We start from the raw sequence: 16,134 nt of genomic DNA, 5'->3' as shown, positions 1-16,134 counted from the left end.
TATTTTGAAAGAGAGATTAGCCACAGCAAATAATTGTTTCAGTTCTTGATTCCTGGTCACATGATATTCGGATTTGTGTTTTGAAAGTGGAAATTCCTTCAACAACAACAAAAATAAGACGTTCACATCTTGAGACCTGTTGGGTCAATAATCACGTTCACTATTCACAACCAAAAGAGGAAAAAGCTTTAATGGAAAGCTGGGAAGACATTTTTTTGATTTGAAGTAAAACAAATGCAAATGATAAGAACTGAACAGTGACGATGAAAATAAAATGAACTTTAAGAGCGAACAGATTGTCTCGCGGTGAAACTTAAAGCTGCCTTTGCCCACAAAAGTAAACAGATGTCCTCTTTTAGAAAGAGTTGAGCAGTGGGTGAAGGGGAGGTTTTTGTCACTGTTTGAGTTAGACGGGACCTGAGAGCGCCACAAATGTCTTAGTGCTTGGCTCTGATTTCCTCCTCATGATGTCTTCTATGGTCGAAATGGGCAACGGTTCACTTTCGTCCCTCCGAGGAGCGTGAAGAAAATCCACCACCGTGCAGCTGGGCTTAGGACGCCTGCGTCGCCATGCCCGTTTCTCTGCCCGGCTCTTGGGTGGAGGGAGGCCGTCACAGATTCGAGAGCAGGCTGTGGTGAGGCCACAGAAAGAGGGGTCGTCTGAATGAGAAGATCCCTCCGAGCTCCCCTCTGACGGTGAGTCTCTAAAGGTAGGGTGAAGTAAATTTTTTGTAAGGGGGATGGGGTTTGTGGTGACAGGCACTCCGTTGCATACTCCATTGGTCAGCTCAGGAGAAGACTGTAAGGAGGGTTTCAGAGTCTCCACCTTTTCTAGGGGTTTCATCTTACGGCGTCTCCTCTGTATAAGAAAAGAATCGGACAAGGCAGAAACATGAGATGCATTTTAATCACGATACCCTGGTAAAAGGGTTAATACCTTCCTGATATTACACTGTGACAATACAACACCAGTGCATTGTGCTAAACCCCAACGTTCAGTTTACTAGTTGCAAATTTATAATGGTTCACAGCTTACTGAACTCAGTAAAAACTCCCCACTGGTGGGGTTTCCATGCTGCGCAATACTCAATATTGCATCTCCTTGCAAGTTCTTTTTTTTGACAGTTTTGAAACTCAACACACATCGTGATATACTGACCAAGCCCCCCCTTCCCCCACAAACCACGCTACTAAAAGCGTTACACACCTTTCTGTTTGCTGGATAAAGACTCTCTGTTCCCTCTGCATGCATGCATTCTGGGCCTGTTACAGAAAAAAAGGTTAATTTCTACAAGCTGATTAGCGATTTTTAGCTAAATAAAAAGCAGATTCTTAAAACTTTCTGTGTTATGTGGTGCAACTTTACCTTCAGTGGTGGCTAACTGGAATGAGTCAGAGTTTATGAGTGGATAGGACGCACTCCTCTTCAAACCCAGTTCATCACAGCAGGAGAACTGTCTGCTAAGGATAACATTCAGTGTATTAATGGTTAGTGGAGAAGACAGCACACACCACCTTTATCAAGATATCTTGATGAACAACTCAAATTGTCCTAATGAGTAAAAATCACTCATTGCACTGCAACTTCTCCTCACAACTCCTAAGAGCCCATTTGAAGTGCTCTCTTTCTACTTATGGCTTCAGGTGGCAGAAGTTGTGTTTGTACCTTTCAGGACAGCAGTAGGTGTAGCTCTTAGGCGAGGGTGGCTCTGGTTCTGTGGTTGGAGGTACAGTGGAGAGGCGACAGTGGTTGGCACACAGTAGAAGGCCGAGAGACAGACACAAGAAGAGAGACAGCAGCAGGTAATTCTGCCTGTCTGATACCTGGAACGCAGGAAAGTGATTTTAAGTAACATGTGATATGTTGATGATGAGGACAGAAAGTACTCTGACAAAAAGCGTTATAAATACACTGTGAGGGGTTTTTATAAAGTTGGTTAAATATTAGCAGCTTCTCCTCATGCAAAAGCACCTAATGAGCAAGAGCACCAGCGCACCCTAATGACTGAGTGAGAAGACTCAATTTACTCCATTTGGGAAAAGGCAGGAAAAAAAACAGGACTGCAGATGACAGCTTTGTGCCCGGAGTGTTGCACACACCTCATTCTGCAGTTGGCTGACTCTGACAGACAAGTTGAGAACCAGCTGAGTCACGTTCTCCAGTTGACCCTGCAGAAACTGGATGGATTCAGTCTGACGTTGGTCCTATGGGCGTAAAAAGGCAACACATTAGCAACCAACCGCACAGGTTCACGTCACTGAAATGATATGCAAAGGTATGATGAGTAAGTATTTTGGGGTATAATAAGTGCTTGCTCTGTTCACTTGTAAACAAACACAGAGGCATTTCCCTTTGAAATTTCTCTTCCAAACACAATTTTGTGTTGTTGACTTTTCATTGCAACACTTGAAACAAAAGTGCAAAATGGGACCAACTTGAAATTATTTTTGCTACTCTCTTTTTTTCCCAGTGTGTTTAAAATATGGTCAAATCTGATATCGTTATTTGCTGCTGATATCCAGTCTATTATTTATGTATTCTGTAGTGGACCAAAACAAATCTACTGTGGTCATAAGCTAAAACAATGAGCTACATGAAACTGAAACGTGACTATTTTACTGACTGCACCACAAAAATATGGAGCAACATTAGCATTCATGTGCAGTTGAGCTCCTGCCCACCTGACAACTCTCCAATAGGTCTATTCGCCCTCTTTCTAACTTAGAGTAAACGGTGCGTTAATGGACCATAAAAACAAAACAATGAGTTGAACTCCACGTTGAGTTGCGAAGAATTGCAAAGCCAGTTAAGGGTAGGTGTTTGAGCCATCGCTAATAGAAAATATTGATTAGCGCAATTTGGATCCCAAGAGCTTTGAGGAAAAACACATCTGACCCTTGGAGGCAGCTGCTACATCATGTGGCTGTTCTACAGTCCAAACAAACAGCAAGAAAAGATTTTGGAAAGAAGCAGCCATCTCAAAGTCAGACAAAGAGCTCTGCATGAAAACTGTGTTGTTGTTTACCTGTTCCTCTGCAATTCTGGAAGTGTTCTGCAGTTTAATGATGGTTTTGTTGAAAGCCTTTTGCATCTCTTCCATCTGCTTTCGATACCTTAAGAAGAAGAAGACGAAGAAGAAGATTTTTTTTTTTTTTTTTTTTTAAAAGGATCACTGTAACCTCAGCTCATTAACAAAAACAACCTTTGTATTTTTGTTTTCCTCACTCCTCATGTCCTTCCACCATCCTCACCTCTGGCTAAGCTGCTCCAGGTAGCGTCCGCTCAGTGACATGTTCATCTCCAGGGCCTTAATGCGGTTGTTGAGTCTCATGAAGACCGACTCTTTCTGGCTCGAGCTGTGCACCGGGTTCCCGTTCTGCTCTGTGCCATTAGGGGGCTCTGCATAGATGTCCGAGAGGGACGGTGAGGTGGGTGAAGAAGGAGTTGGGGAGGATGGGCGAGGCAGCTGACCGTTGCCACTTGAAGATGCTGAGATGTCGTCTGCAAAATCCTCCATTTTAGCATCTGCGATGGCTGCGTGACCGCCAGAAGGCTCAGGTTCTGCAGCAGGTTCTGGAGCAGGGGGGGATACTTCAGAAGAAGCAGTGCTGCTTTCGGGTACAACAGCTGAGTCAGGCTGCTGCTCTAAATGAGGGGAGCCTGTGGGTGCAGGGACTGGAGATGGATCTGTTTTGTCTTGGGTTTGAATGAGGACATTTGTTTCTACTTGAGTGACATCAATCTCCAGCTTCTCCTCTGGGGGTGCCACCGATATGTCGTCTGCTGTGGCACTGGTGCTTGGTTTTACAGGGACAGAGCTACTGAGAGAAGCCGAAGGCTCGATGTGCTCTTCTACCTCCAGCACATCCTGGCTGTTCTCCGGCCCTGGCTCCTTTGCCGGTTCCAAGGTGGACAGCTGTGGCGTTTCCACAATATGGGTAGGTTTGGCTGCAGATGAATCAGCATCGCTGGATTTGGGGAGCGTCATGGTTTGACTGGGCTCCCGGAGAGGCGATCCAGATGCAGATTCTTCTGTGTTCCCAGCAGGCTGTGATACCTCTGATTCTACAGCTTCACTCTCTGGCTCCTGCTCAGAAGCTTGTTCTTTGTCTTGGAGCTGATGCAGCTCACTCGGGTGCTGCTGAGGTTCGGGGTGGGCAGATGAGTGCGTAGGTGGGTGCCAAGATGGTGTTTGGGTAGAAGGAATTATTTGCTGTCTTTCTGCTGTTTGGCATTCCCTGTGTTTGGATAGTGAGGCAGAACACTGCTGCTGGAAATACTCCAGAAGAGAAGCTGCACAGGAGCATGGAGAAGAAAGTGAAGGAACTGGAGGGCAGTACTTTAAGCTTTCCTGTTGTCTCTCATGATGATCCTTTTTCTCTTCTTCCAAGTCATCCTCCTTATCCAGAAGGATGATTGTAGAGCTGATAGGTTCTTCCTCATCCTTGTCTAAAGGAAGAACTATTTTTTCCTCCATGGGTGGGAGCTCTTGTTTGACACCTTCAGATGTGGTTGACGTCTCTAGGGCAGAGTTTTCCACAGTTTCAGGGATATCAGTGTCTTGTGAAATCTGCACGTCTTCAGAGTCTGGACTGGAGAAACGATGTTGTAAATATTAAATGCAGAGAAGAGCAAAAACTGTAAAAGACTTATAGCCTTAACCAGTGTCGTCTACACACGTACAGAAATTAAAACCGCAGCTTATCCTTTATGTATTTTAGTGAAACACAGCAGTGCTCCATGACCTGCGGCATTATTCATCACTTTTCAATTCTGATAATAAAAATACAATTTGGTTTGCTGAAATTTCTAAAATGCTTTTTTCCAGCTCTGAAAACAATACCAGCATTTGTTGAAAGTTTGCCTGTGGTCAGTTTAAAACCATCTCTCACTTTTACACATCGAAAACGCCACGCCATAGGTCACAGGGAGCACTATTGCATTTGTGTGAAGAGGCTCAGAGGGACGTGCAAAATCTACTAACTATTAAAAAATGAAAAACACTATAGATAACACAGGTAATCAAAGGGAGTAAAATAGTGAACCTGTGGTACATCTGACAGGTACTCACACTGAAGTAGTAGTGATAGTAGTTTCAGTGGTGGATTCAAGGGGCTGCGATGGCTCAGTTATGTTCACTTCTTGGGTTGAAAGGCTGCCTGAAAAAAAGAAAATCAGAAAAATTTAAATCAACAACAAATGTTTCAAAAGTACAGTTTAGTCAACTTCAACATTTTTGATTAAAGGAAAAAACTAAACAAAAATAAGCTTGTCAATCCTGAACGTTGTATAAGACTGAAAACTTTACAAAAAAAAGTGTCAGAAAAGTGTGTGAAACAGAAATTAAAAACAAATGATTTAAAAGCTGTTTATATAAAACTAGAACAACGTGCAGCATAAAATGCTGAAATTCAAATATCTTTCTCTTGAATGTTATATATTTGTATTACAGTTAATGAATGTACTTTTTATTTTCTAGCAGTAACACATTGTAGTCAAGCTGTGTTTTTGTAGTTTTAGAATCCAAATATTATTTTCCTTGTTGATTAATATGAGATTTTAACTGGTTTGGTTTCGTCTGGCTGAGTTAATCAAGGCCTCTCCTTATGTCGTGTACACTAACACATCCCCTAACATCAAGGAATCAGGTTGGATTGCAGGTTAAATGACTTACAAATTTCCAAAGGCTTAGTATATTTTTTATATTTGCATGGTAGGGGTTCAAATTAAACCCACAGATTGTTTTAATTTTACATTTACACCGGACCCTGACTTTTTGGGAAAATTTGGATAGCTTTTATTATGCTTACTCTAGACAAGGTAAAATAAGAAAACAGTAGAGTGTTATATGCATATATGGCGTGTTGTCCGTACCATTCATCTCTGTGCCTCCTCCAAGAACGTTGACAGCAATATTGTTCACCATGTTTAAAATAGCATCTGAAGAGCAAATGATAACATCAGTCACAAGTTCACACAAACACAATCTGAGCTTGAGAACAAATGTACTCATCTTCATGCTGTAGGAGTTTAAAATCAGACTTGCCTTTTGCTGATCCAATTAGATCAGCCTCACCAGGTGCCGATCCAGAGGGATAATCTGTAGGGAGTGTTATTAAACGCTTTCATATATATGTAAGAAATTAAAATCACCAACCAATATAAATGTAAAGTAAACTACTATGACATTAGCTTAGTTTTACACAAAACAAAACTTTAAAAAAAAAAATTCAAAAGGGATGATTTCAATACTAATTTATTATTCTCAAACTGTACTGACAGCTGCACTTACACCAAGTTTAACAAGTCTATTTTTCTTTTCTTTTAACAGCAGTTTACAGTAATTTTAGCTACAACATCCTCTGTTCTTACCCAAGTCGTCGTCCTGATCATCTGGCCTTTCTGAGGGATCAACTATCTCCTCATATTCTTCCACCATGCTTGTACCAAACACCCTGTCATAAAAATAAGGATCCAAATCTATAACCACAGTCACACTGAAAGTAATTTACAGTTGTGGTCAGAAGTTTCAAACTGTCACACTCAAATAAGAGGAAAATGTTAAGAAACAACCCAGGAAACCTCACTGCTCATAGTTAATGAAATAATGAAGGAGGAAGACCAATTTCAAATTCTTCAGCTTCACTTCAAATCAACAGCTAAACAGTTACAACTTGGACACAACTGAAAGAAATAATAATGGATTGGATTTATATAGCGCTTTTCAAGGCACCCAAAGCGCTTTACAATGCCACTATTCATTCACTCTCACATTCACACACTGGTGGAGGCAAGCTACGGTTGTAGCCACAGCTGCCCTGGGGCAGACTGACAGAAGCGAGGCTGCCATATGGCGCCATCGGCCCCTCTGGCCAACACCAGTAGGCGGTAGGGTCAAGTGTCTTGACCAAGGACACAACGACCAGGACAGAGAGCCCACGGATCGAACCGACGACCTTCCAGTTACAGATACGCTAATAATCTCAAACACACATCAAACCTGGTCTAGGACTGGATAAATGCATAAACATTAAGCTCCAACCTTGTAGAAAATATGTGGACTATGCTTCAAAGCCAGGTCCATGTCAGGAAACCAACTATTTTAAATGAACTCTACCAAGAAAAGTAGTTAAATCAAGACAGAAGCTTGTTGATGAATACCAAAATCATCTAGTCGAGGTGCAACTTGATAACGAACATTTAACAAAGACTAATGGGGGGGATGTGTACATATTTGAGCCTGTATGCACACTTATATATTCAAACTTGTATAACCAATTCTTGTTTGCTCCAAGTCACCAAATAGTTTTCACTTCCTCAAAAACTATTAGTCAGCAGTTTCTGAAACTGTGATTTAAATGCATCTTTAAACTCTGCAGAAGCAGGAAACAACTGCCAACAGGTTAGTTCCACTTTTTCTAACCAAAACCTTGATGTAGTACCAAAAATCAGACGCTATCTTAGCTTATGCTGTGTTATGGCTTCTTGCTTCTTGTGCAATATACCGATTGTGACTTATTTAAATAGATTTGATTTGCTTCACACTGCATGCTGTGCGTTAGGAGCACTATCACGTACCTTATGAGACTAAGTGGACAGAAATGTTCAGAGCCAAAGTGAGAGACCAGCTCTACCTACAACAAAAAATGTAAAAAAATGCAAAACTCATTCAGATTATTTCATATCTTGTGTTGCAGATTTATAAAATCATCAGCAGAGTTATTAATTAACAGCAAAGCATTGATTTTGTTATAAAGTCAATTAGTGTAATGAAAAAAAATGATGGGTTGACAGACTGTGTAACCAGGAAATCAGAGAAATTTGAGAAACATAATAATGGGTATTATTCCGAGGATTATCAAATGTTCACATGTCTGAAATAAACACTTTGGAAAAGCAGCCAATGGACGTTACAATGGTTTGCAGGCAGCACAGCAAGTTAGATCTGATTCTGTTTCATTCGGATCGCAGCAGTCAGACACAAAACACACTCCCCTCCACGTTTACTGTTCAGTTCACCCAACGACAGAGCACTACAAGAAGGACAAGCTAACCTTTATGTACTTGGTGAACATCTGAAGCAAGAAAAAAGTGAAAAAGAGAAATATTAAAAGAGATGTCAGCATGCATTAAAAACGAGACTAGAGAGAGTATGCTGGCTTCACCTGAGTCACTCGGGCAAATGGCAACAGCATCTCTAACACTTTTCAAAATGGCAAAGCCACATTACATGCATTTAAGACACGAAGCTGACAAATCTACCAAGAATACAAAGAGAAATATCAGCAACACCAGGGACAAAGAAAAAAAACACTCCTACAGTACAGTCGGGTAATAGTCGGCTGCAGATCGAAACAACTGTTCGTAATGTAATTACACTGAAAGATTACAGCAATTTGTTGCACACATTCAGCAGAGAATAAAGGAGATATAGCGAAATAATTCAAACAAACAACAAAACAAAAAAAGAATATAGTGCTCACCTTTACATATTTTGCATAAAGATGCTCATCCAGTGGGAAGCTCTGAACTGTACGTTCATCCCGGGCGTGAAAGGTTCCCAGCTTTAGCCATTTATTTGTTGGGTACCTGCAAAAGTACATTCATACAGCACAGTCAGATTAGTCGATGACTGAAGCTGCAGCTTGGTGTCGCTGGAAATTCCAGCAAGAAACAAAAAAGATGACAAATGAAAATGTAAATAAGTGAAAATGCGATCTTCTTTTAGAAGATATTAAAAAGATGACATGACAGATCCGACAGCATAGCCACTGGGCATACCTATTACTAATGGACACAAGAAAGTCTTTAGGTGTAGACGAGAAGAGTTCAAAGTTGGCGATGACCAACTGCTTCACCTGGATGGGCTCACAGAGCTCAATAATGAACCTGAGCATCAGAGAGAGGGTGGAAAAAAATAGAAAACTGGGTTTAAGAGGAGAGAAAAAGAGAATTGACTCATTTGTGGATAGAAGGAAAGGGATGCAACATACCAGATTTTATTACTGCAGGGGTTTAGCATGTATAAATCCATATTCTCCTTCAATATGGCTGAAGTGCTCTGCATTGAACAAAGAAGTATGAGTTGAATTTGTCACTGTGTCAACATCCAGCAGGAGAGGCAGATTTTATGATTTCATGGTGAATGGAAAACATAAGCATCATTTTATACCTTAGCCTCGGGGTTAGCGCCAAGTATCTTGGCCCCACACTCCACTGAGGCGTAGTTATTAAAGTTCTTCTGGACCTTCTTCACTGTATGAGAACCCACGTTGTCGGAAGTGTGAGTAGACTGAGCTATGGTGAGAAAAAAAAAAATGGGGGGGGGGGGATATATAGAGATATATATTTTCACACTTTTGCAGTTTATTCTAGTACAGAAATGGTTGCAATTTCAAAATTCATATTCTGATCGTACTTTTTTCATTCTCCACCTCCATCATCTTGCGTTTCCACTCATCAAAAGTGGGGATGTCCTCGGGGTCTTTGGTGCTCACACTTGAATCTGTGTCTGTGGTACCAGGGGAGCTCAAGTCCTGTCACAGATAATGAGACAATGAGAGCTGGGACAGCTCCTCTGGCGTGAAAGGAAAAATAGTTCACATCAAATCCACGCTCCTTACCGCCTCCTTGAGTGTGTGCGAGACGTTGGATTCCAGGTGCTGCGTACCGTGACCAGCAGGAGAACTCAGAGGAACATCAGTGTGGACTTTAGTACCTGCAGTGTGAACATTGGAAGTGTTCTCCAGAACAATTGGAGGGCTGCTGTAGTAACGAAAAATGCATCGTTGCCATCGTTTAAAGAGAGTCGAGAATGAATTTATTTATTTAACTACATCCAGAGGTTTTTAAAATCTTTCAAAGGGTGAAATGTTAACTGTACCTACCTGTCACTGTCATATGGATTGTTCTCTTCTTCACATTCAGCAGGAGGCAGGTCAGAATCATTGACCTCAGAAGCAGCTACATCTAAGGCATCGCCCGGGACTCTGAAATTAAAGGGAAAAAAAACATTTTAGCAGGAGCATTATATGAAACAAACATCAGCAGTGAGATTTGACAACAGTAACTTGCCCCTTGGGGATGCTGTCTTGAAGATTAACTTTGCTGGGGCTGTCGTTAGTTTCGGCAGAAAATGCAGCGACAGAGTCGGGGGAAGGCGGCGGGGAGGCATGCTCCTGATCTTGAGTGACAGAGATTTCTATATGCTGACTTTCAGAGCTGTGCTCAGGTTGTGATATTCCTTTGTCTGCCTCCAGCTCTACCTCAGCAGCAGACTCGTCTGCTTCAAAGGCCTGATGGATAAAGACAAAGATGGATAAAGATATTTGCGCTGTTGAGTGCAGTGGTATTGTTTGGCCCATTTACCAGAGCTGGACTGATCAATGAAACACTTAAAGCTCTGAATATCCCTGAACGTTCGTGACCTTGATTGCTTCTCTTGCGGTGAAAGTTTTATGCTGATGGAAACAAGATGTAAAACCCTTTTGAAGTCTTAGCTAAAACATGTTTTGACATCCATTTTTGACATTCTTACATAGCAGACAGTGATTGCAATATTAAATATAAATGAAAGCTGCAGTCATACTATACCATATCATATTCTTTTTGGCCCACTTCTTGTGGCATCTGCTCCTCTTTGACACGATCGTCTTCTGTTGGTGGCTCATTTTCAGAGAAAGGCGGGGCAGGTACGACCAAGCTTTCCTCGACCTAGTCACGACACAATAACATTTCACTGATATTATTACACCCCCAAATTTGAGTGAGCTGCTAAAAAACTTTGCTCAGTCCAAATATTCAGATGTTGTTGTTGTTGTTGTTAATCTGCTACAAATCTAGCACAGCAAGGCGTTTCCAGAGCTGTTAAACAAACAAAGGAGTGCATAGTGAAGTGTCTGGTCACAAAAGCTATTCATCACATCGACCTGTACAAGCTCTGAGCCATGAGGTAAGTTCTGGTACAGTATTGCACAACGCTACCTCGTGACGATGGAAGTGTTCCTGAGGCTCTTCTTCCGAGCTGACCTCCTTTGGGGACACGGGGCTCTGGGCCTCTCCTTGCAGCTCTGCGCAACCAACATAGCAACTGTGGTAGCGAAGGGACAGAGTGAAAGACGGTCAGTGCCACAATACCACCGAGTCGGTTTTGAAAAGCAGGGTCACTTCATTTTGTGGAAAACAAAGAGCTCGGATTCTGAGGATGTGAGGAACTTTTAAAACTCTTGCAACAAGCGAACAAAACAACACTTTTATTTCAGGGCAGTGAGTCATGAACGGAGAAACCTGCAGCCCAGTGTCACAGTGTGACGCACCGAGCGTTCACGTGGCCGTACCCCAAGGAATCAGTTTATCTTATCTGCATGCAGAGCCAGGGAATGTTTTCAGAGCCAAAAGACACACCTCAAGCACACTGCACATTACTCAACCTGTCTGTGAGACCTGCTTTTCATGTGTTATTCATATCCTAATATTGTTTTAATTGTGGGATGAAGGATGAAAGTATTTGAGGAATGATGATTACTTCGGATGACTGTGCATATTTCTGAATAACAACCAAATTTTTTTAAAAAGGGTCTTTAACTGTTTATGTACAATATTTTTTCATCAACTTAAAAAACTGGAACAAAACCTAATTGTGGCATTTGCAAATGTTTTGACTCCTCTTCACTTATCAAGTGAAGAGGAGTCAAAACCTTATGTAATTAACTAATAAGGGCTTGTAAATGGCCAAATGCTCCTAGTAGGACTGTGAGCTGATGATATTTCCAAAGCTGGCCTCCATGCAGCTAACACAGATGACGCTCACTGATGCCCACAAAGCAGGTGAAAGCTATAAAAAGCCTGAAGAGCTTGCAATTTCCTTTGTTTAAAATGTCATTCGAAACAGATGAAACTGGCAAGAGGACTGTGGAAGTCTGCAAGAATCAATTAGGGTACTCACGTCTCTGCAGTTCAAAAATCATTTGTCTCGAGGTGCTGGAATTTTGGATACACTTATATATTAAAATATGCCTTTATTTTGAACCCTACAAGTCCGTTGGGTGACACAATCCCAAAAAGAAAAAGGTCCGGGTCACAGTGACTGCCCCCTTGGCAGAAAAACAACAATAAACAGCAGTAACAAGCCTTAAAATAGCTGCGAAAATGTCAAACTGGTGTCCTCAAAGGCCACGCTCTAACAGTCACTTGGCAACAACCCAGGTCATGACATGGATTTTATTCTGGATTCCAGCTCAGGTATTTTACTTGGCCGGCTGCCTGGCTGGCATCGCTTTTGTGTTGATCTGACGTGAGGCTCGACTAGTCAAAAACACCCATGAACAACAGAGCATTTGTTTTCTAATTGAAAGTCATCTACCACAGTGTGATGCCAAAGGAGCAACAGTGGTGCTGAGCCACAGCCAGCTAAATAATTCATTACCCAATTACAAAGGGTTGAAACACTCACCATCACATTCAAAAAGCTAAGATGTGCTCAGTCTCACCGCAAATGCATTAAACGTTTGTATTACACAGTATGTTATTATTATCTTTGAGAAATGAAATGGGTCGTATAAACGCAGGATTTGCAAAACACAGGATTAAGTTTTTAAGTGATAGTAGTGCCAATGCAACACCATGAAAAAAAGACTTAAAGAGCAGCCTTAATATGTGGAAGTGAAGTGCTGACCGCTGCAGCAGATGAAACACGTCTACCACAAGTGCAAAGATCATGTATGTGTGCTCACTCTTGTCAGACTGTCCTTGGGAAACATGTCTGATATGTGACTCTGATAGGAAAAAATGACACATAGTATGATTTCACCTGTATGGTGGTTTATTACTTCAATGAAATAAATTAGTGGTAGAAAAATTAAATCACACACTTTTTTTTAAACAAATGCTGAACCAGCTTTTTAGATATACGGTAATTAAAGTTAGTTAAATACAGTTTTATTTATATAGCACCAAATCACAAAAGCAGTCACCTAAAGGTGCTTTACACTTAGAGTAAAGACCTTCAATAATAGAGAGAAGCCCCCAACAATCAGATGATCCCCTATGTGCAACCACTTGTAGACAGCGGATAAGAAAAACTCCCTTTTAACAGGAAGAAACCTCTGACAGAACCAGGCTCAGGGAGGAGCAGCCACCTGCTGCGACCAGCCAGCTACACTCCCTAAATGTAAATATGGAGAAAAAGCTACTGAATCCTGGTATATCAGATGTATGGGTCTCATGTTAAACATCATACCATGACATCAGTGTTTCTCTAACACGGTAAAAGGAGTTTTGTACTCTTCCTGCTATGATACTCTAGTGGCATCAACAACTTCATTAAATTCCACGGCTTTTTCATGGGGTACAAAGCTGATAAACATTAAAAGGCAAAAGCAGCATCACGTAAAGCTTCTGTCTGAAATAAGAGTTAAACTGATGCTGTTGAAAGTAGGCCATGCCAACATCACCACTATAGATCCTAATAAAATGTTACATCGTGTCCCTCCCTCCCCTTCTGTCTGAAGCACAGCAGGCAGTTTGTTTGATGGTTTGTTGCCATCCTATTAAATCAAGCCTAGAACCCACATTCATCCTAAACCCTGTTTCTATGTTCTGTGTCAGAATTACAGAGTCCCAGCAAACTCAGGCTTCCACAGGACAGACATGACTGACGTGCAAGGCCCATAATCCTGTCAGCAACTGATGAACCAAACCTGTGTAACGTCTGATCCGCCACGGCATGGGTTGTCACTGATGTACACGGAGCAGATTAGCGTGTGTGTGTGTGTGTGTGTATGTAAACCAGGCTGTCTTGGTCAGTGTCTTCTAGAAAGGTAACAGTTAAGCTAGAGCTCAGACAGACTTCGCACAGGTGCCAAACTTAAAGCGGCTGGTAACATTCAAATCATATTCTGGCTTCCAGACCGTAACATTTTCATGAAGTGAACAACTTCGCGAGGTCGTTTAAAGCTAACGCTTCCCAAGCCCGCTTTAAAGTTAGCTGGTTAGTAGTCAGCTACTCAAGCTAACTCGTCTGCGAACAAGTCAGAAGTCAGCCAGGTGCCACATCACACCACAATGTTTACGCAAGCTAGCCAGACAAAGCGATGTAAAGGTTAACCTTGGGGTAATCTTTACTCGGGCTGTTTGGCAGTTTGAATATTTTGTGTTTTTCAGCGAAACAACAGTACTGTTTTCAAACGGGACTAATTAAACTAACTCACCAATAGACAACAGCTAGCCACACTGACACAAGTCGCCACAACAGTGGTGTCATCTTCATCCCTCTCCAGCCGGGACAGACATCCTCTCCGCGCTCACAGAAACGTTGTATCCTTTTGCTACGCTGTCTTTCACAGCGGTGTATAACATAAACCGATCCGCTGTTTCCTGTTAACAAAGCTGACGTTGGCGGTTTCACTGGTGAAGTGTGATGCTAACTGCTGTAACTCCCCCCACACACAACTTGCTACCGGGTCACCGCGAAACTGTCCAATGAAAACACAGCGACGCCATGGCGCAGTTCAAACTGAGCGTATGTTGGGAGCGCTCGTTTTGTAGCGCCTGGTCGCCCGATTGTATTGTATTGAGCTCCTTGAAGTGAAGTATTTTAAATTTGTCAAGGGAGTGGGATTTTGCCTTTCAAGCGTTATCATTTGCGATAATCAAAACATACCCGCAGTGTTATAGTGTTACGATCATGCGGGGTGTGGACAGCTAATGGAAATTCACACAAGCTCCGTAAAACATATAAACTTAAACTCTCACTGTATACCCCATTAAATAACTTTATAATAAACCCCAAATTCCACACCGTGAAACTTACATGCGTGCTAAAGATAGTATATGTTTTTTAGTTTTTGTTTTTTTTGGTGCAATCACATGTAACTTGACCTCAAATATTGCAAATCGGTGCGTTTCTTGCACCAGTTTTACAAAAGTATCAGCCTGTATCTCAACAGGTCAGCGCAATTATCAGGAATGCGAAGAGTCCTGTGTTATTTTTGGCTGTGAGGTTCACTTTGCAATTAGATATCGTGCACTGCAGCAAACAGCAGTGAATGCTGTTTTATATTAAACCCACTAGGGGGAGCCCTCTGCTCAACCCTGCGGGGTTTTCAAATTGTGAAACATAACTATAGGCGTTAAGGAGATCATTTGAAACTCACCTTGGTATAAGCAAATCACGGGGTGATGAGCCCAAGAGCCATCATGTGCCTAAAGTGCTAAATGAAAAGAATCATCTCTTCCATGAATAGAGCTCCAAGCTCACTTGAGCAGCACTTTAGCTTAGTGTGACTACAGGGCATGTGGCCAGTCATAATACAAAGCACACTTGGACTTTGAGAGGACAAAGATACTACATCCTGATTTGGGGATGACTGAGTGCACATTTGGACTTAGACAAACATGAGTCCTTGGCTTTAAGAAAAATCTTTTTACAGGACTACATTCATAACTAACGAACGAAATGTGCTAAAAGAAACACTTTTTTCTGGGTCTTTTGGTAAATGGTAAATGGACTGGTTCTTTTAAAGTGCTTTTCTACACTAAATGAGCACTCAATGTGCTTTTGCACTCAATTTCAAATTGTGTGGTCATAATGTAGAGTTTGGCAGTTAATTTCTTACCAATGCATGAAAATCAGAAATCATGTAACATCGCTACATTTTGGGAATTCATGTACTGAACAGTTTTTTGTTTTGTCCCTAGTTGAAATAAACTTTTACTACCAGACCAACCTAGACTTCTGCTGCCACCAAGTGGCTACAAGTAAATCACATTACTTTAACATCAAGAGGTTTTTCTTGTGCAGTGGATATGCAACCCGCATACTAAATACTGTGTTAGTGCCACAAAATGTGACAGATGGTATAGTTTACATATGTCTGTTCTATTAATTTCTGTTAATAACGTTCATTATATATATCTTACACACATCACCATCTCTATGCAGAATTTTAGTACATTTTCTACATTATGGAAGGCTTAATGTCTGCACAAAAAAAGCATAGAAACTGTAACAAACCTTTGTTTTAGTTGAGGAAAGCAAATAACCAGTGTAAAACACTCTGACCCAGCAAACACGACAAGATCATTGTTGTTAATCTGAGATGTGCAGTCCTCTGTCCACATATTGATGTTTGGGC

General features: G+C 41.5%; 1 protein-coding gene across 3 annotated transcripts; it reads right to left on the bottom strand.

Annotated features, from left to right (window-relative positions):
- Positions 1-206: 206 nt before the first annotated feature.
- Positions 207-14,408, bottom strand: LOC146613814 (SUN domain-containing ossification factor). 3 transcript variants are annotated; one of them, XM_085376961.1, is made up of 24 exons: positions 14,209-14,408; positions 10,985-11,090; positions 10,595-10,714; positions 10,076-10,296; positions 9,889-9,990; positions 9,625-9,766; positions 9,420-9,537; positions 9,174-9,298; positions 8,995-9,062; positions 8,783-8,890; positions 8,485-8,590; positions 8,056-8,076; positions 7,580-7,635; positions 6,374-6,456; positions 6,048-6,101; positions 5,876-5,941; positions 5,073-5,160; positions 3,253-4,593; positions 3,027-3,114; positions 2,101-2,205; positions 1,667-1,824; positions 1,367-1,461; positions 1,208-1,263; positions 207-859 (listed from the first exon to the last, which is right to left on the bottom strand). In XM_085376961.1, the coding sequence occupies exons 1-24, from the start codon at positions 14,265-14,267 to the stop codon at positions 407-409; spliced, it is 3,939 nt and encodes a 1,312-aa protein (XP_085233087.1). In that variant the 5' UTR covers positions 14,268-14,408; the 3' UTR covers positions 207-406. The 3 variants fall into 3 exon arrangements, with proteins under 3 accessions (XP_085233087.1, XP_085233088.1, XP_085233089.1); XM_085376962.1 differs by having other exon boundaries at positions 1,367-1,458; XM_085376963.1 differs by lacking the exon at positions 8,056-8,076.
- Positions 14,409-16,134: the final 1,726 nt, after the last annotated feature.

This window comes from Diplotaxodon limnothrissa, linkage group LG18 (assembly GCF_057381915.1).
Source record: "Diplotaxodon limnothrissa isolate DT_005_m linkage group LG18, D_limnothrissa_male_GT1.1, whole genome shotgun sequence".
Classification (NCBI taxonomy): Eukaryota; Metazoa; Chordata; class Actinopteri; order Cichliformes; family Cichlidae; genus Diplotaxodon; species Diplotaxodon limnothrissa.
This window is presented reverse-complemented; position numbering and strand designations above follow the sequence as displayed.

Bases quoted from the DNA above. Each gene is read 5' to 3' on its own strand.
- LOC146613814 (XM_085376961.1), bottom strand. From the start codon at position 14,267: ATGAAGATGACACCACTGTTGTGGCGACTTGTGTCAGTGTGGCTAGCT. The intron at 1,825-2,100 runs GTGTGTGCAACA...CCTGCGTTCCAG, and splicing joins TCAGCCAACTGCAGAATGAG to GTATCAGACAGGCAGAATTA. The intron at 1,264-1,366 runs GTAAAGTTGCAC...TTTCTGTAACAG, and splicing joins CCAGTTAGCCACCACTGAAG to GCCCAGAATGCATGCATGCA.